Consider the following 24,137-nt stretch of genomic DNA (forward strand, 5'->3'; position numbering starts at 1 on the left):
TCTCAGACCTCAGAGTCTCATGGTATTGAACAACGTGGACTCGACAACCAGCCCAGCTGGTTTCATTCCTAATTCCGCCAGTGACTTGCTGGATGACATGGGACAAATGGTTTAACCTGTCTGTGCCTCAGTTTCCCCAGCTGTTTAAGGGGGCAATAAGGACCCCTCTCTCCCGAGGTTTTACAAGGATTAAGGAAATCGGCTCCGGTGTATCACTTGGCACGCACTGAGAGTTGGACACGGGTTACAGATTTTGTTACATCGAATGCCTGTGACTGGAGATCTTAGAAGTCCCTTTGAGTGGTATAGTCACTGATTCTGTGATTATGGTGCGGTATGGGTGGGGGCGGGGGAAACCCAGAAGGTGTGAATTGTGGAGTGGGAGAAGTGGAGGCGGCTGGCAGTGAGAAGGAGGGCACAGGGGTCCTGTGGCCTGCAGCAGCTCGGCCGCTGTGCCCCTGCTGCCCATTGGGAAATTCCCACCGAGAGGACAAATCAGTGATTGACCCGGACAGTGGGGCACTTCGAGAGTTGAGACAGATTGGAGTTTGGGACCCGGAGCCATTCCCTGGCCCTCCGACTTCTGCCAAGATCAAGAAACCAGACGGAAACTTCTGTTTGTTTCCTTGCCTTTTATTCCTTGATGCTGTCTTAATTCCAGGAAGATAGGTTTCCATGGAGGACATAGACACCACCACCACAGAGCCCTCATGATAAGCCTGAAGATGGGAAAGAAACAAGGGAGGGAAAGAAACCAAGTCACTGGTGTGTCCTGCAGTGATTAGGGCCGAGGTTCCCACCCTTCTTACAACAAATACTATATAACACACTTTTCATTGTCCTACAATGAAATGTGTAACTAATGGAACCTACCTACTTATGTGCAGTTTCAAAATCCATAGAAGTCCATAGCTTTCATGGAGAAAAAAAAAAAAAAAGAAAGTGATTTATGATAAAATATCCATCTGGATATATAAATGTGGGGTGAGATCGCCCTGTGGTGAGTGGGAGCTTGGCCAGCCGGCAGAAGCCCCGGGAGCACCGCGGCAGACCACCAGCCCGGGCGTGCAGGACTCAAGAGTCCACTGCCGTCGACGACATGGTTTTCTGAAGGGGCGAACAGTGCTTGGCAAAGTTCTGAACAAAATTTCAGGGAAAAAAAAACAAAAAACGGTCTTCCATCCTGGAAAATTCAACAGATACTGAAAGTGTGCAAAAAACTTGGTTTTATGTTATGTAAAACTGAGTTAGGCTCATGGCTCAGAGAATCTTTGTAACAAGTGTTTCACACACAGGCGGAATGACTGCCTGGGTGCCCTGTACCCAGCTGGACGGAAGCCTCCTCCGCTCCTCTCCACCCCACCCCCCCGACACACCCCCTACACCCCTCTGGAGGACCACAGGCCACAAATTCCCAACATGTCCTCTAGGAGGCAGCCTAGATGAAAATGAAAACAGCGGGAGCTCCTCAACAGTCATTAGCTGTTTGAAAAGAAATCCTAGTAGGTAGAGCAAGATTTGAGGAGAGATGTGTGGGTGTGGCTTATAGGTTTCTTGACCAATGTCCAGAAAACCCAGAGGTCCCCTGAGATGTGTTCCTGCTATCCTTGAGGCCCCCATGATGGGGTTTTATGACATGAGAACTTGGGCTGAGGGGAACAGGGACTGGCCCAGAGCCACACTGCCAGACCCGGTTGTACGTGCTGGTTGGTCCAGGGTCCCACGAGGTTGTCTGGAGTCACCCAGGTCCCCGAGGGGTAGCTGTTTCCAGACTGGGACTTCTCCCCTCTGGCCAGGGCCAGTCCCTGGAGTGCCTTGGTTAGCAGTTCCTGGACTTCTGGCTGATGGCAGGTCTGCCTGAGGTTCCTGCACGAAGTCCTCTACCTTCTCCGTTATCGCAGCTTCCTGCCCTGAGACGGGGTGAGGTGGGAGGAGGCGTTCACCAGCAGGCAGAGAGAGAGAGAGCTGAGGGGCTCTCAGGGAGACAGCTTCCCCCCAACTCGTTCTGGGGACCCCTGCTTCTCATGGTACCTGATACACACCCCTCCCTTCCACTCTTGTTCCCAGGTCCCAGCCCCTGCCTTTTGTCCTCCTCCCTCCCTCTCTTTGGGCACCAGGGAGGGGTGGTACCAGGCCTGGAAAGCAGGAGGAAGCTGTGGAGGGCTGATGACCTCAGGGGTAGTTTGTGGTTTGCTGCCTGGTGAGAGTGGAGGCCTCTCACTGCCCAGGAGCAGGTCCTTAGTATGGGGTTGGAGCGGGGGAGCCAAGGGGGAGGCGGGCGACTCCAGCACATTCTAACCTTTCTGGCCCTGCCTAGATACTGTTGACCTGGATGACTCATTGCCCCTCTGTGAGTCTCAGTGTTCTCATCTGTAAAATGGAAACGGTCGTCTCTCCCTTAATGATTTTAACAAACATTTCTTGAGCACCTATTATGTGCCAGATGCTGTCCTAGGGGTTAGGACACAGCAGTGAACAAGACAGAAGTTTTGGTGCCCAGGGAGTTTACCATCTAGTAGAGGGAGACAGAAAATAAGTAGAGGAATTGCCAAAAATAATAAGCATGATGGGGGAAGTTTGAGCAAGTAGGGAGGGAGCAGGAGGGTCCCTGATGTTTCACATTGAGCTTCTTAACCTTTTTTTTTACCCCATGGGTCAACTTGACAGTTTCAGAATAATGTGTTTTAAAGAATAAAATGAAATACAAAGGATTACAATGGAAACCAATTATAATAAAACACAGTTAGCAAAATGTCTAAAAAAATTGGGATAAATGTGCTTTTTTATTAGTGTATTAAATAATAAGATGTGGCAATGGGTCTGATGACGACCATGATTTTGAAGTTGTGACGAGCATAAAAGATATTTAGAGAAGTTTGCAATGTCTGTAATGTGATATGTAAATATCTGTGACGTCTGTTGGTGACAAGGTCACAGGGACTTCTGTAATACCTCTGTGGTTTGTTGCCCATGGCCATACTTGAAGGAGATACTAAATGGCAGCCAGAGGTTAGAGACAATACAGCCGTCTCTTTTTTTTCCTGTCCCTGTTCACAGGGCCCACTTAATCCTAGGAAGGAGCCCCAGATGCCAAGTTTAAAATGCCTGCTTTAGATAAAGTGGCCAAGGAGGGCTTCACCGAGGAGGTGACTTTTCAGTAGAGACCCGAGGGAAATGAGGGAGACACAGGAGCACTTAAATAATTGGGGCCCATCTGACTTGGCACCCTGCAGTGTCTACACAGTGATAGGGAGTCTGGCAGGGGAGGAAAAAGTCCAGGAGAAAAAGAGGGAGGAAGGCAGATTCCAGGAATGGGAGGTGGGCCCTGCCTAGCATTTCCCTAGACCTTATACACTTTGGTTTCCAGAAACCATGGGAAGTGCCCCTGTAGTCTGAGAGTGAGGGGTTCGATCTCCTCTGATCCAGGACTCCACGGGCAGGGGCTGTACATTTCCATCCCTGCCTTCAGTGGGCTGGCTCAGGAAGATTCTTCCAGAAATGCCCCACTCTGGCCCAGTTTGAATCATGCCTCAATTTAAACCACCCCGTTTATACACCAGTTCTTCGGTGTCTCAGAAGAACCCCTGGGGTTCCGTGGTGCGGCCCTGGAAGCCTGGCTGGTTTACTTTCGTTCTGGATTTTCCTGTTTCTGGGGCTCGAGTTTTCACATGATGACCAGATCCAGCCTGGCAAGGAGAACCACAAGCTATCCTTCCCTGCCCTGAGTTTTCATCTCCCGCTGGTGAAGTGGGGTAGCAAGACTGCCTGCCCGCCTTGGAGAGTTGCAGGGACTGGACTCCTGTGCTGTCCCTTTGTGGGTAGCCTCCCTCAGTTGCCCACCCTGGGCCAGCCCTGGTGGACACAGGTGCACCGGGCTGCAGGCCCCTGCCCTTAGGGAGTCCCTGATTGATAACTGAGGTCCAGAGATAGGGATGCTTGGAGGCAGAGAAGGAGGAGGCCAAGCTTAGAGGAGATGGGCGAAGCCCTCACCCCAGCCTCGCCAATCTCATACAGTGTGGGGGACTCGATGCTGACAGAGAAGAGGGCCGGAGAGAGGGACGACTCCTCCTTCAGTGAAGGTGATGGGAGAATTGGGTTGCCCTTATCTTTACCTTCTACCAAACCCACCAGTTAAACCCCCAGAAGAATCAAGGAATTAAAGGTAGAAGGTAGCGAGAACGCTGTTTATTGAAGGTAAACCTTTATCGGCTTGTTACAGTTCAGGTGGGGAACTGAGCGCTGCCCGAACATGAAACACTAGGAGAAATCACCAACAGGGGAAAGAGCTGAAAATGCCATACAGCTCGGTGTCAGAAGGCAGAATGTGAAGGCCACTGAGCTGAGAAGCTGGTTGCTAACCGGTTAACACAGGCTGATTTCTAAACGGAACTAAAACGCGAATGAGGAAAAATAAATAATAATAAATAAAAGGCGAATGAGGAAAGCATGAAGGAACCTGAAGTGATCATTTGTGTTGGGTTTGGGACAGACCATAAGCAGATAAAAAGTTTCAGTCTCCCTAGGCACGGCAGAGAGGCAGACTGAAGTCAGAAGTGTGATAGGTGGCTGTGCTGCTGCGTTGGGGGTGGGGGGCTCGCTGCGGTCCCAGTCGAGGTGACTTTCCGGGGCTCTGTCCGCGCACTGGAGAGATCAATGCCCCTGAATGCATCCCAGCCCTCTGATGCAACGAAATCACTCACCACTTCTTGGAATCTATTCTGAGGAAATAAGCAGAGATGGAGACAAAGATTTTTTGTAAACAAAAGGTCATTTTCGTTTTATTTTAAATGGTTAAAAAAAAGAAAATTATTATTTTAAAAGTTTTTCCTCTCAGGAATTTTGAATGGAGACTTTGGAGCCAAATGTCTATCTAAAAATAGAACAGAGCTCTGGAAATAACAGTTGCGTCTACAAATGAAATGCCGGCAGCTCCCCAGTCAGCTCTCTCCCAGCCCCCAACCCCCCAACCAGGAGTCAGCCAGGAGGAGGCTGCAGGGCCGCGCACCAGGGAGGAAGGAGGCAGATAAAGAAAAGACGAGGCTTCTGTGGGTTGAAGTATTTTGCAGCATTAAAATGAAGTTTATGAAGGGTTTTAATGACACCAGAAAGTGCTTACGATGTGAGGTTAAATGAAGAAAAACACAACCAGGGTATAAATATACGTATTTTGGAATCCTTGCCACTCTGTAAACATACATACCCACCCAAAAGGGACTAGAGCCAAAAACACCCAAATGTTAACAGTGTTTATCTCTGGGTTAGTGGAACTGTAGGTGATTTTTCTGTGTCCCCCCCCCCCAGTTTTTATAAAGTCATAATTACTTTCAGGAAAAGAAAATAGTATTTTTTTAAAAGATTTTATTTATTTGTTGGCGGGCAAGAAAGCATGAGCAGGAGTTGGACAGATGGAGGGAGAGGGAGAAGCAGACTCCCCGCTGAGCAGGGAGCCTAACCCAGGACCCCAGGATCATGATCTGAGCCGAAGGCAGATTTTTAACAGACTGAGCCACCCAGGTGCCCCTCAAATCTGTATTTTTATGCGTATTTTTATAAATACCACTTCAGTGCTCCCCACTCCAAAATCATGAGGGTCTCCGGGTAGAAGGAATGGCACAAAGGCAGGGAAGCAGGGAGGAAATAGCAGGGTACCCAGAGCATGGGGTGGGGGAGGATGATGCCAGACTTCCAAGGCCTTGAATGCCAAGGCCAACAGCTAGACCTTCACCTAGAGCCCCATCTGCTGCCAGGTTCAAAGGAAAGAGATCTGCCCCTTCTCCAAGGGAGAACAGAGTATTGTTAATCGCCCCAGGTGCCAACCTTCTGCCTTTATTCTCCACTCCCCCCAGGGAAGAGTTTCACACTGACCATCACCGTGTTCACCAACCCCACCCAAGTGGCCACCTACCACCGAGCCATCAAGGTGACCGTGGATGGACCCCGAGAACCCAGACGTAAGTGCTAAAGTCTCTGAGCCCCCTGGGTGGGGGAGAAGAGCCCAGTGTGGGTGGGAGTTGGGGGGGCAGGGAGAGCAGCAGCCAAGGTCAGATAGATGGCACTGGATGCCTGGAGAATTTTTGTGTGGGATTGCAGTCCTGGGCTCCACATCCCAAAACACACCAGCAACACCTGACCCTCTGTGCTTAGCTCTGGACTCCTGGAGGCCAGCAAGGGTGCTGGGAGGGTGAAAGGCAGAATTAGCCTGACGCCCTTCCCTGAGGAACGCCTGCCCTTGGAAGGGTGGGCAAAAGGGCAGCTAAGGGAGTATGGACTTGCAGTTTGCGTCTGTTGAGGAAAGGGTTCGTTCGGGGCAGGAACAGGCTTCAGATAGGGTATTTGTGAGGGGAGGGGGGCCAGGCCAGGTTTGCGCTGCTCCACTCCAGCTTCCTCTGCCAGCGGCCGAGGGAGGGAGCCGTCAAAAACAGGAGCTGGTCTGGCTGCGAGGCCGGATCCCCTCCTTGGAAACTTTCTCTGGATCTGTTACCTGACTTACATCACACAGAGCTCAGGCACTCTGACCCCAAAACCCACACTCAGGAATGCAAATTGATTCTGCAAATATTTATTGAGCACCTACTATGTGCTCAGGGAGTCCTGATGTGTGTGTTTTAGCATCAGAGAGAGTTGTGTTTCATTGCTTCTGCCTGCTGAAGGACCTGGAGTTTGCAGATTTAGATCAGGGAAATTGGAGGGTGGGGCGGTTGCCGCAGAGTGGGCCAGAGGCTTGCCTTCCATGAATGAATGAATGAATGAATGAATGAATGAATGAAACTGAGAACCAGCTGGTCCTCTCTGGACTGGCTGCTTTCCAACCAGCATCCTGACCAGCGTTCGCCTGGACCGCCCCCGGATTTGCAACGTGCTCAGTGTGGGGTATGGAGAGTGGCCCTGACTTTCTCTTTGTGATAGTGGCCCTGTGCAGTTCAGAAAACCCTCTCGCGTTCATTATCTTGTGGGATCCTTGTGAGAGCAGAGCCAAACGGTCACCCCAGTTCCAGTGAGGAGAGAATCTAGGCCAGGGGATGTTGAGAACCTGCCAGGGCCTCCCACGGTCTGCTGAGAGGTGCCCTGTCTTCCCAGAGACAGTCTTGCATTTCCACTCTAAGCTGGGTGGACTTGGGGCAGGAAGACAGAATGGGGACCTGAGCCCAGGAAGCTCTGAACAGGGGTGTGGCTATGCCAGGGTGTCATCAGTGAGGGCCACCCAGGCCTGCCCTGTGGGCTGGCCCCTTCCTTCTTGGGAATCGGACTGGCTTGGCTCCCCATCTCTCCAATTCCTGGTCCCCCTCCAGGGACTGGCCACCTAGGAAGGGCATAATGCTGGGCCTAGTGGCCCGGGATGACTCCCTGTAGGCTCTCAGGGCACACCCTCCATCCTCCTGAGCTCCTGCATCTGGCCATGAGGCTCACAGGCTGGCATCTGCTCCGGCCGTATTCCTGTTGGGATTGGCCTTGGGTGGATCCATGCCCCTGGCCTTGGGCTCCATAGCCTTGGACAACCCATGTGTTCTTTTTGGTCTCAGTTTTGTTATCTGTGAACTGGGTCAGTGATCCCAAGAGTCTCAGGTGGTGATGGTTGGGAAGCCCTTGTGAGCTATAGGCCTCCATGGCGCAGAGAACAAGTTCTGAGTCAGCCGGCCTGGCTGAAGGACCCCAGACAAGTTACTGGCATCTCTGGGCCTCCGCCCCTCCTCCCGGAAGTGGGGTGATACCCCCCACGCTGCGGGCCTAGAGATCAGTGACAGCATGTGGCTAGCATCTGGCTGTGGCAGAGGGAGGATCCGGGTGAGTCACTGGATCTACGGTGTACTGTTATCCCCAGTACCTGACCGTGGCCATGCGTTCCCACCACCACCACCACCATTCGGGGACGGTGACCCTCTCTGGGTCAGCAGCAGCGTGGCTGCTGAGAAACCTAAGCCGTGGCCTTAGAGGGGTAACGGAGGTGACATGCCACTCTGTCTCCAGGGGCAGAATCGGGGCGGATGGAAGCCACGGTTGGGCTCCGTGTGTTGATGCCGCCCTTAGCAGCCACTCCACAAAGCAGCTAGTCCACGGAGGCCTGCGAGCTGGGGGTCCTGGAGCTTGCTAGGAATGTTCCCTCGGGGCCCAGCAATGCCTGGAACCCCTCAGGGCCTCCACGTCCAGCACTGCTCGGCCTAGAGCTGCCCACCTGGAGGCCCCTGGATGAGGAGAGAGGCTCAGCTTTGCCTTTGGGAGCCCCTAGTTCGAATCCTCTGCCTGCTCTTCTCTCCCGGGGTCCCCCAGACCTGAGACAGCCCTTCTGGGCAGTGAGCTGAGGAAGGAAGGGGTGACACAAGACAAAGCAGCAGAGGCTAGAGGGAGATGAGGCAGCAAGAGGAAGGAAAGGAAGCTGGGCCAGGAGATAGCCTGGAGTCGGAGGCTAGGCTGGCTCTGTGTGCTGAGGTGTGTGGTGCCCCTCTCGGCCTGGGCACGGGCCAGACCCATGGGTTTAAAGAGACTTGTTCAAACAAAATCTTAGCAGAAGCTGATTTCTAGAAAAGAGCCGCCGTGGGAGGGGGCAGTTCTCCAGGCCGCCCATCCCGAGGCCCTGCGTTTCTCCTGTCCCTCACTGCCAACCCAGGCCCGCAGGTCAGGTCTCACCAGCACCCTGGCTTCTAACCCTGACCTGGCCTTTAGTGTGTGACCTTGGACAAATTCTCTTCCTTTCTGGGCCTCTCTTTCCCCACCTATACGAGGTAAGAGACCAGCTCGACACTGCTGGTTGCCAGATGTTCCCCATGCACCAGGCCTGGTGCAAAGTCCCTGCTCATGGGTCCTCAGTCACCCCAGAAGGGGACAGGGCAGGATACAGAGCCCCTTGCTCAAGGGTGAACTTCAGTGCCCCCCTGCAGGGGCTCCAGTCTAGGACTCAGGGAAGTGAGGGCCCCTTAGAAGGGCCTTCCCACCTCCCTGTGCTCATCTGTAAAATGGGAATGATAGTAGCTATTAACGTCTGCTCTGGGGAGGTGTCCTGGGCATGAAAGGAGCTCGCAGTTGCCCAGCCGCGCAGGAAGTACCCAAACCCTCATGGATGATCACAGGATTTCCTTTCTGGGCTTTTCTCCCGTTTGGTGACTCCCAACCCCATGTGAGGGCTGAGCCTTCTGTGGGGTGGGGTAGGATGGGAGTAGGGGCTGGTCCTGGGAGCCAAGGAGTGGGAGTCTACCTATCCCTGAGGCCCAGCTGTGGGTTCTGTGGCTGGGTCGTTCCCCTCTGGTGCCCTGCAGAGCATGCCTGATCTGCAGCCAGGTGGCTGGCTGGGTTTGAAGGCTGGCTTGGTGGCTTCCTGCCTGTGTGGCCTTGGTTTCTGAGGTTCTCAGTGCTGGTGTCCCTCACAGTCACCAGGGGCTGGTTAAAAAAGCAGGTGGCTGAGCAGGAGCCAGGATTCAGGCAGGAGGCAGCTCAGGGCCTGGCACTTCTGGCAAGGACCGTGGTTTAAGAACCGCTCCCCCCATCTTCCAGGCTTAGCAGGTGCTGGTACCTGAAAGGGTAAGACCGGAGTTCTTAACCCTGCCTGAGGCAGAGGCGGGTGGTTCAGGCACCTTGCCTGTGGGCCCTTTCTTCCCAAAAATGTACATGGAATGACTTCCACAAATATTTTCCTGGGCACCTTTCATGTGTCTGGCACTGTTTTAGAAGCTGGGGATGCCACAGTGAACCCAGTAGACAGGCTCCGTCCCTCTTGGGTCTTAGACACTGGAGGTAGGGAAGATGGTGAACAGTACTCTAGTCACCGTGGCCCACAGGGCCCCACCTGCTCTGTGTCCATCACCCCCTGCCTTCCTCCCTGCCATCCTCCTCCTTGCTTACCCCACTCTGGCTGGTCTTCCAACTGGGCAGCCACATCCCTGCCTCAGGGCCTTTGCACTGCTCTTCTCTCTCCCTGGAGCACTCCTCCCCAGACGCCCCTGGACGCATGGCTTGCTCTTTCCCACCCTGAATGAAGGCTTTACTCTAACTTCTCAGCGAACCCTCCCCTGACATGTCGTTTCAAATCATACACACCCCCCCGATACTTACCAGCCTCGATTTAACTTAGAGCCCCGATTACCTTCCAAGATGCTGTAGAGATCACTCATTCTGTTTCTTTCTTATCTCCCCTGACCAGTGTATGTGCTCCACGGGGCAGAGTTTCTTTCCTCTGCTTTGCCAGGTACTGACCTAGACCCCAAAATACAGATGTGAGCGCTTAGGAGGTCATCAGTAACTCTTTGTTGAATAAATGAAATAAATAAATGATTAACTGACTTAATTTCAGGTAGTGAGAGATTTTAGGAAGAAAAACAGAGCTGGGGGGAGCGGTGGAGAGGGCAGGGATGGGACATGGGCAGGGAGCGGAGGTGACATTGGACCAGAGAGGTCTGAAGGAAGTAAGCCCAGAGCCAGTGGTTGCTGGGGGCCCCAGACAGCATGGGCAGGGGAATTGACCCTAACTAAGCCTGTCTCTGGGCCTTTGAGGGTCCTGAAGTTGCCACAGTTTTGTTCTCAGCTCCAGGTGTGGGGAGGCAGAGGGACACCCAAGTCGTGGAGAGGCAACAGTTTCTGGCCCCGGCTCCCAGGATCCCCTAGATCCCCAGGGGAGTGCACCAGCAGGAGGGAAGGGGTTAACCTCAGACCTCCCGGCTTCCCCTAATCAACCCCAGGCCTGCTGGAAGCCCCAGTTGCAGCCCTGGGAGGGAGCCGCTTGCCGCCCTGCCCTGCCCGCTGGCCCCCCGCCAGCCCATTTCCCTGCCCAGCCACCGACCAGCTTTCATCTGCTCACAGGGGGCCGATTCAAGGCAGACCACCCGGGGCCCAGCACCCGCCCGCGATTCCGCGCGGTTGTTAAGAGTCGGGTGTAAATCTCCTGACAGGCCGCAGAGCGGGCCTTGGGCCCGGGTGCCCCACCCCGTGGCTGAGCGGACAGTGGCTGCTGTGTCTGGGTTGTGACCGCACCAGGGCTGGGCCAGGCAGCCGAGTGTCTTCAGATGGGTGAAGGCCCCGTCACTGGGGCCCACATTGTTCCCTGCAGCCCATCCTGTTCCCGAGCCCCGCCCAACTCTGGTTCTCCCTGTTGCCTGCCCCCTTTGCCTCCTGTCCCTTTCCCACCCAGTGGAGGCAGAATGCTGAGCTGGCCTCCTGCTAGTGGAGCCTCACCGCCCGTCAGCGTAGCACTCCTCTCCTGGAGGTCTTGGGAAGCCAAGCTTCATGCAACACGCTGACAGTTACAGGTTTGACCTTGACCTCGTGTCTCCACTTTCCCATCCTTAAAATGGGGCAATGGTCGCAGCCTCTCAGAGGGTTGTGACCCTTGTAGAAGACAGGCACGGCCCACCTAGCACAGTGGCCCATGGTAGATGCCGGTGCAAGTGGTTGCCACTCTCATCGCAGGGGCTGGCGGTGGGCCAGCGTGAAGGCAGGGCCATGGCCCCGATGGTTCCCCCAGAAGCACCGGGTTCCTGGGAGGCGCGGGGACCCCATGTTGGCCCAGCTGGTGGTGATGAAGGATGTCCCGGGACTGGTGGTTAGGGAGCCCCCAACCCAGAACCCAGCCCTTGTCGCCTGCCTCCAACGCTGCGTGACCCTGGGTGAATCACCCAGTCTGGCTGGACCCCAGTGTCCGCTCCCCTCCTTCTGACCCTCCTCATACACGTGTGAGGCTGGGCACCCCAGGAGGGGTGTGGAAGAACTGTGGAGCCCAGAATGCCTTCCTCCAGGGCCAAGGCCAGACTGCCTGTTTAATTCCTGCAGCACGCCCACACCCTGGGGAGTTAGAATGAGATCTCCCATTTTACAGAGGAGACCGCTGAAGCTCCGAGGGGGGAAGTGATCTCCCCCCGATCACCAGTGGGTGAGAGCTGACTCGTACAGGCCCGGGCCACTGGGACCCACCCTTCCACAAATGGGGGTCACAGCTCTAAAGGAGGCCGTGTTGTAGGGGCTGCAGTGCTTTGAGCCCAGCTGTGGGAGGCCGGCAGTAGGCCCGGCGTGGTGGGCCACGGTGGGGTCTTACTTAGGTGGTCCCCCATCCTCCCTGCAAAGTGCTTTACTTTTAAACCCTGGGGGTCTGTCCTGCAGCTCACCCACACATTGGGGGCTGGACAGTATGAAGCCACAGTACAGGTGTGGCAGCTGTGGCCCAGAGGAGGAGGTCGGTCAGAACAAAGTGTGGTTAGAGAGCAGGACTCTCGGCCCTGAGTCTCAGAGTAGGACAGGGCTCCTGCTGGAGTCCACTGAGACCCTCTCCTCTTCTCCCCAGGCCCACCCTGCAGAGAGCCAGGCTGGGCCCTGGGCCAGGCTAGGCCTTAGAATCCGTTGTCTGGTGCCCCTGATGATCAGAGCCGAGGCCCCATTCTAGCAGGATGGCCTCCAGGAAGAAGAGATGGCCTCAAGCCATCTGCGTGACCTCAGCGCGTCCCTGACCCTCAGCCAGCCTCCGTTTCCTCACCTGCAGGACAGGGACAGTGGGGACCATGCAGGGTGGGACCAGGCAGGGTCCGTCAGTGACGAAGATGCTGGAGCGGAGAAAGCATCCTGCGAGCTCTGGCTGCTGCTTTAATTTCCGGTCATGCTAGCTGCTGCTCAGAGCCTGCAGAGGTGCTGCAAGGGCTCGGGGCAGGGGCAGGGGGTCTGCCTGCAGGGGAGGGGCTCTCGGGGTGAGCCCCGAAGGGCAGGGAAGCGTTCTGGCAGGGGCTGCGCCTGCGCTGTGGCTCTGAGGTGTGAGAGGCAGGAGACGCTCGAGAAGCGCCGGGCACGGCGGCTCTAGAGGAGGGTGGAAAGAAGTCTGAGCCTTCTTCCCTCCTGGAGGCCCTGGCAGGGCCGGTGGCTGAGCTTCGTAATCTCCAGCCAGAGACTTGCAAAGCTGGGGGGGCCTCTGTGAGCCAGCTGTGCGGGGGGAAACTGAGGCATGGCGTGACAGGGCTGGGCCCCAGGTGACTGAGGGAGCGAGGCCAGAGCTCCCCCCAGCTCCCGCGGTGGGTGGCCGAATCAAAGAGGTCTGTTCTGTAGGGCCATCTTCCCTCGGGCACGGGAAGTTCCGCTCTGCTCCAAATGTGGCGGCCGGGCCCCGTGGCTCTGAGACTCTCCGGCGCCCTGGCCACGTGGAGCCACGTCAGCTTCCCGCCGCCCCTCCCTGCCAGTGGCCGCAGAGTTCCACAGCGGCGAGGAAGTGAGTCCCAGCACCCTGTGAGGACGGCCCCGCTCCGGGAAGCGTGTCCTTGGTGAAGGCAGAGCGGCCTCCGGCCAGACGACCTGATTTCTGTCCCAGACCAGCCACTTCGCCTAGGTCACATCCGGAGGCCTCCGCAGCCCCACCTGGACAGTGGGAGCTAAGAGGAGACCGTCAGGAGAAAGAACACTCCCCGGACTCGGCCTCAGGGGCCTGTGCGTTGGGGTTGGCTCCGCTGGCCTGGCTGTGTATCCCCAACTCCCTGTCACTGATGTGGCCCTGCCTCCCGTGGCATGTGCTGGGGTAGAAGTGACCCGCGTGGAGGGAGTGCGCTCATAGACCTTGTTTGGCCGTAGAGGGGACACTACAGCTTCGGGTTGCGGCGGGGAGGGAGTGGGACTCAAGTGAGGCCACCAGGCTGCACAGGCGGCAGGCCCATCCTCGAACCCACGTGGGCCATGAGCCCTGCCCTCCTTCCTCCGGCCGCAGGAGTAACTGTAAACACTTGGTACACAGTGTGACTCAGAGACACGACTTTGTCCCACAGTGACGATAATGACAAGGCCTGAGGTTTTGCACCAGTTTTCGTGGAGCCCCATTGGCTCACGTCAAGCTTGTGGTTGACTGAGACACCCAGAATCTTTGCACCCGAGCTGCACTCAGGTCAGTCTGCAGTCCCCCCGTCTATCCGGCCGACTTCCTGCCTGTTGAGATTGTTCCGAATTCGTTTGTCCTCCAGCTTGTCCACATGGCCCTGCCATTTTCGGTGGCCGCCACAGCCGTGTCGACAACACGGCTTCCCAGGCCCCGCGACACTCCCCTAGTGATCACCCCTTGAGGGGTATCCGTTAAGCAGTCCTCAGCGGCTAAGCTTACCCAACCCTCCAGAAAATGAAATCTCGAACTTTGAGGTTGCAAACTGACAGCCCGTGAGCAGGACGCATCCTACAAGTTGGTTTGGGGTTTTGGGTTTTTTGTTTTTTTTTTCTCAGTATTAGAATTAATTGCCAACATATAAACATTTCACATCAAAGCAGGTTTCTTCTGGTAAACTGGAAGTTCTGGCCATACTGGCCCCACCCCCATCAGGGCACCGGCCAGCTGGACCAGGTGGCACTTGGCCCTTCCGCAAGGCACACCCTCTCCAGTCCACCCCAACTCCCCACCAGTCCCATGTGCCTCACTTACATGACTTGCCGGGTCTCCACAAGCATCAGAGCCTACAGCCCCAGCTCCAGCTAAAGTCACCCCCAGCCTCCATTTGGCCCCTTCGCAACGGTCCTGGGAGCAGCTGTCCTAGAAGCCAAGCTGTCTCATCCCAGTTGACAGTGTCCCTTGGGCTCCAGGTCTGGGGCATCCTCCGAGGAGAGAGTGGGTTCCCTGCTTCTTGATGACTTGCTGAGCCCTCCCAGGACTACATGCTCATCTCTGAGAGCCCTCAGATGCCTGTCTGAGGCAGGGATGGGTAGGGAGCATGGGCGTCTCTGATGCCAGAATCCATCACATCTCCATTTTGAAAATCAGGAATCAAACCCATTCTGAGGCCTCCAGCTCGGTTTCCTCATTCCCAAGGCGGTCACTAGTCATTTCATGCTTTTCCAGGCCCCCAGCATGTTTCCAGGCCTCAGGACGGACAGTGAGGGCTTCTGTTTTCCTTCCCACCAACTTCTCTCTTCTTCCCTCCTTGTCAGTCTAGAAAACTTGGCATGTCACCGCAGACCCGAGGACTCAGGCAAGCCTTCCCTCTCCCTTAGCCGCTCCCCATGTTTCTTCTCCGAGGGACCCCAGATACAGGACATACTTCTCCCTTCCTCGCTGCTTGACTGAGGGCAAGCCTCTTTACCTCTCTGAGCTGCAGTTCTCTTTGTGAAAGGAGAACCTGGCCGCCCTGCCTGCCTGGCCTCCTGCCTCAGGGTCAGGGTTGGGATCCTGGTCTGGGGCAGGTGGAGAGGAGGCTAACGGCTGGGGTTTGGCTGATCAGTGAAGAGGGCCCATACACGTACAGTTCCTGGGAGGGCTGCACGTGAATAACGGAAGAAATGGGAAAACCACGTGATCACCCATCCTAGGGCATGACGGGCTGAGTGAGCTGCAGCCTCCAGGGCCGGGACGGGCAGGACAAGGGACATCTGCTGGCGAGTGTTGAGTGTTCGGTCCTCCTCCTCGCTGAGCCCTCCCTCTGAGGCAGGGAGGGCTCCCAAGGTAGAGCAGGAGCTCTGTTGTTTTCGTGGGGCTAGGTTACTCCCCCCATTTCACAGATCGGGAAACGGAGGGGGGGCTCTGGCTACTGGAAAAGCGAGCTGGAGAATGACAGACCAGGCTGAGACCGTTCAAGAGGGTCTGTGAGAAACTTGCTCTGTGTTTTCCATGCTGGAAAACACATCTTTCCAAGGCTGGAAAGAAAGACCACCAAACCGATCATGTGGGGGCCTGCCCAGAAGTTAGGGTGGGTCAAAGGAGCCATTAGCCTGACCTATAATTCTGTAATGCTTTCATTTTTGTAGAAGTTCATGTGTCGCTTGTGAAATGTAAAATGAATAATTGAAAAAGTGCGTGGGGGGGCATCCCCGCAAGCTTGACGTCATTCAGGAAGCCGTGAGGGGAGCCTCAGCTAGCTGTACAGAGGCAGGGGCATGAGCACCTGACCTGACCCACACCCCCGGGGCCTGGGAGATGAAGCTGGGCCCCTTCCTGAGTGGGCCCTGGGAGGGAAGTCATGGGGAATGCTAACAGTTTCTCCAGGTGTGATGCCCCCAGCCAGGGGCACTGGTCCCCTGCACACAGCTTCTAGTCAGAGGCGGGAGCTCAGCCCCGCCCGGAAGTGCCCCATGTCTCTTCTCATCCCCCTGGATTTTCCCTTCTGTCTGAGGCGGGGACAGGAGAGGCGCACCCTAGAGGTCCCAGGGTGGCTCAGAGCTGGTGCAGCTGGTGGTCCCACTGCAGGGCCATGTCCCGTTATTCTTGTAGATATGGGCAGTGGCGGGGTGGGGGGTCTGGGACACTGGGAGGCAGAGGGTGACAGCCCGAGTCCCACAGGAGCCCCCTTGAGCCACTTACACAGGCCTGCTGCCTCGGTTTCCCCTTCTGCACAGTGGGTTCTAGAGGTTCAGATAGAAGCACATGTACTCCTACTCAAGCAGGCAAGCAGGGGTGAGACAGACCATCACGGCAGCCCCAAGGCAGCATGTCATGGCCATTCTCTATCCAGAAAGCCCGTGGGGAACCTCAGCAGAGGGGTTGATAGTCATCTGAGGATTGTCCTACGGATGTCTCAGGTTGGACCTCGGGGAGAACTTCCCAGCAGAGTGAGGCAGTGGTGTCCCCCTGAGACTCTCGGGACCTAGCACTGATGGGCTCCCCATGCTCTGCAGGGCACCGGCAGAAGCTGGAGGACCAGACCAAGCCATTCCCTGACCGCTTCGGGGACCTGGAACGGCTGCGCATGCGAGTGACGCCGAGCACGCCCAGTCCCCGTGGCTCGATCAGCACCACCAGCCACTATAGCAGCCAGGCCCAGACCCCCATCCAAGGTACGGCACAGGGGGAGCCGGGGGGTGGGGGGGGCAGTGGAGGGGGCCCTGGGCATGGCCCTGCTTCCCCAGAAGAAAGGCTCCTTTGGAGGTCATTCACTGCACTGCCTTGTTTTATGAAGGAGGACAGTCCTGCTCATGGCCTCCTACAGATGATTTCCAGGGATACTCTGCCCAGACCTGGGATAGGCCCTTCATTCAGTCACTCAGCAACCACGTATGAACACCCTCTACATGCGACGCGCAGTGCAGGTCCCCAGGGACCCGCACGGATAGACACAGGCCCTGCCTTCGGGAGCTCACCGTCTCCTGAGTGACATGGGCATTAATTCCCCAGTGTACCCATTAAAATTGGGGCATGACTTGTCTAAGGAGCCTGTGACAGACCTGTCCCTGCCGAAGAGCCCACGTGTCCCCTATCTGAGGGAGGGGCGGTGGTGGGTGCCTCTGCCCGGGGCTGGGGCAACATTCCAATGCCATGACTGCACTCAGGTAAACTTTGTAAATGTCAAAGTGATGTCGCAGCCCTGGGGACACCCAGCATCACCTAGGAAAAGTCCCCCCTTGTCCCAGAGACTTCTTCCAAACAGGAAAGACGAGGGAGGCTTCTCAGCTGGGGCCCCAGACAGTGTCTGTGTCCCCATTGCCCAGATGGATGTGGCAGGCACACTGAGGCCTTGCAGAGTAGACGGGTGCCTGACACGGGGCAGGTCCATACACGGCCGGGTGAGGAGGACTGACTGTTCTCTGGGCCCTTGGACCGGGTGGGGGCAGAGAGCCCTGGTCCACAGTGCCAGACAGAGCCACATCCCGTAGTGGCCATTCTTTCCCGGTCGTGTGGGGCCTGCTTATGACCCATCTGACAGATGAGTGAACTGAGGCCTAAGAGATGAAGAGCCACTTGTGGGGCCCAGAGCCCATCGATGACCATGTCCAAAGTCCCCATAGCACCTACTCCCAGGAACTTCCTGCACTGCTGAGGGTGCAGACGAGGGGGCCCCCCGCAGGAAGAGCCCGGGGTAGGGGTGCGAGCTGACTCCAGGCCAAGCTTGGGGCTTACTGGGGCTCTCCAATAAGGGAGGCCTTGCCCCCGGCCCTTGTGTGCCAGGCATGATACAGTGGCCGGGCCTTGGTACAGCCCCTTTTCTGGGACAGGAAGCTTCTTTTTTTTTTTTTTTTTTTTTTTTTTAAAGATTTTATTTGTTTATTGGACAGAGAGAGATCACAAGTAGGCAGAGAGGCAGGCAGAGAGAGAGAGGAGGAAGCAGGCTCCCCACCAAGGAAAGAGCCCGATGTGGGGCTCGATCCCAGGACCTCGGGATCATGACCTGAGCCGAAGGCAGAGGCTTTAACCCTCTGAGCCACCCAGGCGCCCCCGGGACAGGAAGCTTCTATTCTTGGTCCTGCTGAGCCCCTTAGGTGAGGAGAGACCCATGGGCTAGTGAGTTTGAGACAGTTAGTGGTTCTAGAGCCCAATGAGGGGGGCTTGCCGCATGGGGGTCTGACCTCAAGAGACCAGGAGAGGTTATCTCCTCTCCAGGTTCCTGCCCACCCCCTGCCCGAAAGCCGTCCTTGCTTCCATGTCCCATAGGCCAGCCCTTGTCAAGGTACAGTAGCCTAACACTCCAGGCCTTTCCCTGCCATGTGCAGAGCTGGGACCCAGTGCATATTGGAGCCCAGCCAGGGAACCCCAGAATCTAGAAGGTGAGGGTGAACAGTGGCTTCCTGAGGAGCAGCTCTCATGGAAGGAAAACCTACCTCTCCCTGGCCACAGTTGCATGGACATGGCTTTGAAATCAGTGCCTACAAGAGCCTGAGGCAAGCCTCCCCACCCCCTGTCCAGAAGGGCCAGGCCAGAACCCCTGCCCCTACCTGGGGCTGGGGGGAGAGGAGGCTGAGCCTGTATGGGGCATGGCTGAGCCAGTCCTTCCCCTTCCGTGGCATCCTGTGGCCCCTCCCTACACACACATCCCCCCACGGGAGCCTATGTGGCCCTCTGCCCCAGCCAGCTCTCCCCCTTCCCCAGACCTGTGCTCTCTGGAGTGAACCTGCCATTAGGTAGACCTGATGTCTGTGTCAGGCACCGGCTGTGATCTCAGGCAGGTAACCTCACCTCGCTGAACCTCAGTGTTCCCATCTGTAATGTGGGGAGACGAGGGGTGTTGGCAGGGCTGGGTTTGGGGCCCCCTCATTGGTGTTGCCCCTGTGGTGGGATGAGCCCCTGCCCTCAGACTCTATCCTGGGGATCCCCCTCAGGGCACCCCACCGTCACTTGTCTCGACGACCCTTAATATCTTTGACCCCCTGGCTTTGGTCACTAGTAAGCAGAGCTGAGGCCCCGACCCCTCCAGACGCCAGCCCCCAGCCCCCTCAGCTGTGGCTGCCCACGGTGGGGGCTTCTCATGGCTCAAAGGCCTCATTCAGGCACTATGCAGCAGCTGGGGCAATTTGGAGAAGAAAATAAACATTTCCTTCCAGTGTTGGGACTGGCTGCTCCTCAGCCGACCAGCTCGGGTTTCCCGGGGCTACTGGGCTGGGGGAATGGGGGCCGCACCCACAGGGGTGCTGAGGGCAGATACTTCCCCCTCCCCACCCCAGCCTGGCAGCAAGGCAGGAGAGGACATTGGCAGTCTGGGTGAGCCCAGCTCAGAGCCCACAGCCCATGGGAACTCCAGGGGCCACACACACCAGGCCCGGGTCCACCTTGCACAACCCTGAGCTTCCTGAGCCCTGTGTTTCCTGGGCTGCAGGCCTACTGTTGTGTTCTGGGGTCCCTGCTTGGGTTTCCTTTGTTTGGAGAATGGCGCTCCCATGGCGTGGGCGGCACTCACTTCCTGGGTTCTGAGTGGGTGTATCAGCCTTGTGCTTGGCTCTGCTCGGGGAGCCAGCCCCTGCCCCCAAGGCCTTTTGCCCTGTCATACTGAGATGACAGTGGGGAGCCAAGCACCTCTCTGATCTCTTGCACTCCGGGGCAGCACGGAACGGCCAGGGGCCCTGTTACAGAGAATACTAGATGTTCCAGAAGGCCCCGGTCATCTGGCCCCTTGACCCTACATCCACCCACCTGTAGCCTGGGAGCATTGCTCTGTTCTGATTCACGGTCGGGACCAGACCCAGAGCCCACTGCTAAGGCAACACCCCCAGTGGAGTCAGGAAGAGCCCAAAGCCCTGAGAAGTTACAGGTATCACCTGAGACCCCACAGCACCTTGGGCAGAGCTGGGGGAACTAGAGGCCTGAGGGTCCCTGCAGCTCGCTGGCCCCAGCCAAGCCATGGTCAGAGCAGGCGGCGCCCACCGGGAGCTGCCCACGTGACAGGGATGGTCTCCCTCTGCGTCCTGCTCTGTGGGGGCAGCACGAGGGATGGGGACCAGACGAACTTGCCCTTAGGACCTCTGCTGAGGGTTCCTCCACCTCTCTGCTGCTGCCCAGAGTCACCCCTCGGCCAGGCCACAAGGCAGGAGGGTCAGGGACTCCTCCTCGCAGGGCCCTGCGTGGGGCAGTTCTCCTGAGTGCCCGGAGCAAAAGGTGTCCCAGACGGTGCATAGGGCAAACTTTCAGTGGCCTCTGTTGTGTGCGGGTCTAAGCACTTTCCATGCAGTAACTCGCTTAATCCCTAGCACTGTCACTGCCTGTATTTTTCATGTGGGAAGACTGAGGCACAGAGCAGCTAAGTGACTTGCCCAGTAAGTATCAGACCCAAGACCAATGCTGGACTGGGCTGCCTCAGAGACGGGACAGCAACCTATCAGGCACATGTCAGGGCTCAGAACAGGAGCCCTAGGATTTTGTGCCAGGTCCAGTGTGCCGTGTAACCCTGAGGCAAGTGCCTCACCCTCTCTGGGCCTGAGTTTTCCTGCCGAAGGGGTTAGACTCAATCCTAAAGCCCCTTTGAATGCTGAGGTTTGGGGTGGGGGGTGGGGTTCTGCAACTGCAAGAGTAGGGGACAGAGGCAGAGAGACCCTTGTCTGGGAGTCCAGAGAGGAGCCATACCTGCGGACGCTAGGGCAGGACTGGGGCTGAACACTGGGTCCCTCCGTGTGAAGGCAGGCTCCGGGCCACCAGGCCCCTCCGGCTACCATCTCACTCTGTTGCTGAGGCAAGCGAAGGTGGCGTCTCTTCTCTGTCGGGCCACCAGTCAGCCCCAGTCTACAGGACAGACCTGGAGCCCCAGGCCCGAGGCGAGGCCCAGGCCTGGGGTGAGGGAAGCTGCCTGAGCCCCGCCCGGGCAGGGGAGGTGCGTGCACCCAGCAGCAGGGAAGTGGAAAGCAGAGGCCCCGCGATGAGCTCCAGTCCTTCCTGGGCAACATTAGGAAAAACCATTCCTTCTCTCTGGGCCTCAGTTGCCTTATCTATAAAAGCAAGCTGCAGCTCCTGAGCTCAGAGCACCATTGCAGACTGTCTTCATACCCGAGGTCTTACCAGCTATTAATGGGGAGGGAGGAAGGCGGAAGTGGCTCTTCACACCCCCAGCGGCCCCGGTGGGGCACCCACCTCCATGCCCTAGACAGCCTCTGAGCTGCTGGGCTGTAAAGAGGACTCCACGAGGAGAAAGAAAAGTCCTCCCCCTTCTCCACCTGTCCGGGGAGGTCCCCATGGCCACCCACGGCCCAGGCACCTGCTCCCACCTGCCTCCCATGTGGGGCCGGATTCTGAGTCAGGCAGGTTCCAGCGCACCAGCAGCACAGGGCGGGAAGAGCCAGGGCAGCTATAGAAGCAGGGAGTCCCGCAAATGACCTGTGAACCAGAGCCCCGAGGTCAGTCTTCCCCCCGCCCCGTTAAGATTTCTTTATTCATGTGAGAGAGAGAAAGAAGCACATGTGCTCAGCGCAGGGGGCAGCGAGAGGGTCTGAAGCAGATCGCCCGCTGAACTTGGAGCCCCGCGCAGGGCTCAGTCTCACAGCCCTGAGATCACAACCTGTGCCGAAACGGAGTCAGGCACCCCACCAGCAGGACCACCCAGGCGCCCCTCCACAGGTCGTTTCGTCAAGAGGCCCTCCTGGGGTACTGCCAGGCCATGACTGACTGTCCCCCTTGTTGTCCCCCAGGCACCTCGGACTTGAACCCGTTCTCCGACCCCCGCCAGTTTGACCGCTCCTTCCCAGCGCTGCAGACGTTCACAGAGAGCCGCTTCCCCGACCCCAGGATGCATTACCCCGGGGCCATGCCAGCCGCCTTCCCCTATAGCGCCACGCCCTCCGGCAGCCTCAGCGTGGCCAGCATGCCCGCCACCGGCCGCTTCCACCACACCTACCTCCCGCCACCCTACCCGGGGGCCCCTCAGAACCAGAGCGGGCCTTTCCAGGCCAACCCGTCCCCCTACCACCTGTACTACGGCGCATCCTCCGGCTCCTACCAGTTCTCCATGGTGGCCGGCAGCAGCAGCAGCGGGGGAGAGCGCTCCCCAACCCGCATGCTGGCCTCCTGCACCAGCAGCGCCTCTGTCGCCGCGGGCAACCTCATGAACCCCAGCCTGGGCGGCCAGAGCGACAGCGTGGAGGCGGACGGCAGCCACAGCAACTCCCCTACCGCCCTGAGCACACCAGGCCGCATGGACGAGGCCGTGTGGCGGCCCTACTGACCCCCCCGGGGTCTAAGCAGACGGCTCCCAGCGGAGGCAGGGACCCCACGAACCTTCCGGACAAGTGGCTGGCCCGGCTCCGAAGCTCTGAGCAGCAGTGGGACTTACGCTCAGGCCAGTCCATGGGCTCTCGGGCCACAAGGCCTGGGGCCTAGAGCTGGTGGGCGGCTCTGAGAGCATCCAGTGCAGCCATGTCATTGTACAGATAGGTAGGGACCTCCCTCAGGACACCGCCCCTGGCCCAGACCCTTGTCATCTCATCCCACGTTCCTGTGGGAAAGGTTATCCTCCTGCCGCGCCCCCGGAATGACCTGGCTGTCGCCAGCCATGCCCGGTGCTATCACGGGGCCCAGGTCCCCTGGGCAGAGACCATCTCTGTTCCAGAGAGAGGTGGCTTTTGCCCACACGGCTTGGCCTCTGACCCACGGGGCCCTGGAAAGACCTCCCCACCCGCTCCCCTTCCTCAGAGACCCTGTACCCATGGGCCCAGCCCTTCCTTAGCATTTATGCAAATTGAATCAGAACTGGAAGGTCTCTCCACCCCTGAAAGGGTTTCCCTTCATTGTATAGATGGAGACAGGGTCCATCCAAGGGCTCCTGGAAGTCAACTGGCAGAGATGGGATGAGAACACCCTCAAGCCAGTCTCCCCCCGCCCCACCCCGGCTCCCAACCCGCCGCCCCGCGACCTACCCCCCGCCCCCACCAGCTCTGCTTCCCTAGAGTTCCTAACAGCCGGAAACTCCCACCCTGTCGCGGCTGTCTGCGGGTCCGAGGCCCCAGAGGAGACTAGCCAATGGCAACAGGTCCCTAAAACCAGGAAAAACAGCTGCAGACAGGTCCTCCGTGCACTTTACCAGCCCAAGGCGTTTGCCCTCTGTTCTCTTGGTGGAGGGCCAAAGATCCCCCCCCCCACCCTTGCCCCCAGGCTGGTCTTAGAATTGCCATTTGTGGAAAGAGCGCGGGTCCCAGAGAGGTCCTAGCAGAAGGCATTGGTGAGAGGTCACGGGGTCAGATTTCAGCATCCCTGTCCCACCTTGGTCCAGCCAAGCTGTGCACACTCCCAAACCCCAGCCTTGTGGGCCAGCCCGGCCGGATCTTCTAGCCTCTAACAGCGTTCCATCTTGAACCGGTCTGGGCTCCAAAAGCAGGCTTGAACAAAAACCAGTTTTTAAAGCTGATTTTAGAATAAGAAACATCAAATATTTTCAAACCCACGGTCTCTTAGAGGTAAAGCCCTGCCATAGCGAACAGCATCCTGTCTGCCTTCTGGGAGCGGCATTGTCAGACCCTCCGGCATCCCACCTACTCCCACCCAAGGGCCCACGTTGGTGGGGACCCAAGGGAACCCCAGGTGACACTAGAACTCACATCTGCGGCTCTCAGATATCCACCCAAGAGGAAGTAGAGAGGTGGGGTGCCGGGGTGGCGGGCAGAAGGGCCGGCCAGCACCTCAGCATGGCACACCCCCTGGCCTCAGGGAGGAAAGTGTTGCCCCTTTAATTTGCAGACAGGAAAGCAGGACTTGCCCAGGCCTTCAGGCTACACAGATACTCGAGTCTGAGTTGAGTTCAAAAAAGGCGCAAGTGGAAAAGGACAAGAAAACCTGTCAGGGCTAGACAGCGTGTTGCATGTGGTTTTCAGTCATTGTTTCAGCCACATCCTCTGTGGATATGACAACCTTCCCTCCTCCATTGTCATCTCTGTGAGAGCTCTCTGCCAGCCACGCCATACCCCACCCCCGCCCCCAACCTGTAACAGAGGGCAGGCGATGTGCCGGGCTATGCACTCTGGCGAGTTAGGAAGTCCTTCTGGTGATCTCACACCCCGCCCGCTGCAGTTTCTCTGGGCCTGTCCTCACT

The 24,137-nt window shown here is 57.4% G+C and overlaps 1 protein-coding gene across 2 annotated transcripts in view; it reads left to right on the plus strand.

The window, feature by feature from the left end:
* Positions 1-22,969, plus strand: part of LOC111154611 (runt related transcription factor 3) — a 58,312-nt gene extending 35,343 nt beyond the window's left edge. For both annotated transcript variants that reach the window (XM_022514308.1, XM_022514310.1), the window contains 3 exons: positions 5,847-5,951; positions 16,540-16,698; positions 21,745-22,969. In XM_022514308.1, coding sequence (XP_022370016.1) covers positions 5,847-5,951; positions 16,540-16,698; positions 21,745-22,277 — 797 coding nt within the window. In that variant the 3' untranslated portion in view covers positions 22,278-22,969. The remainder of the gene's footprint in view (positions 1-5,846; positions 5,952-16,539; positions 16,699-21,744) is intronic.
* Positions 22,970-24,137: the final 1,168 nt, after the last annotated feature.

The sequence above is a fragment of the Enhydra lutris genome, unplaced genomic scaffold, assembly GCF_002288905.1.
Source record: "Enhydra lutris kenyoni isolate GAN:26980312 unplaced genomic scaffold, ASM228890v2 scaffoldscaffold38, whole genome shotgun sequence".
Lineage (NCBI taxonomy): Eukaryota > Metazoa > Chordata > Mammalia > Carnivora > Mustelidae > Enhydra > Enhydra lutris.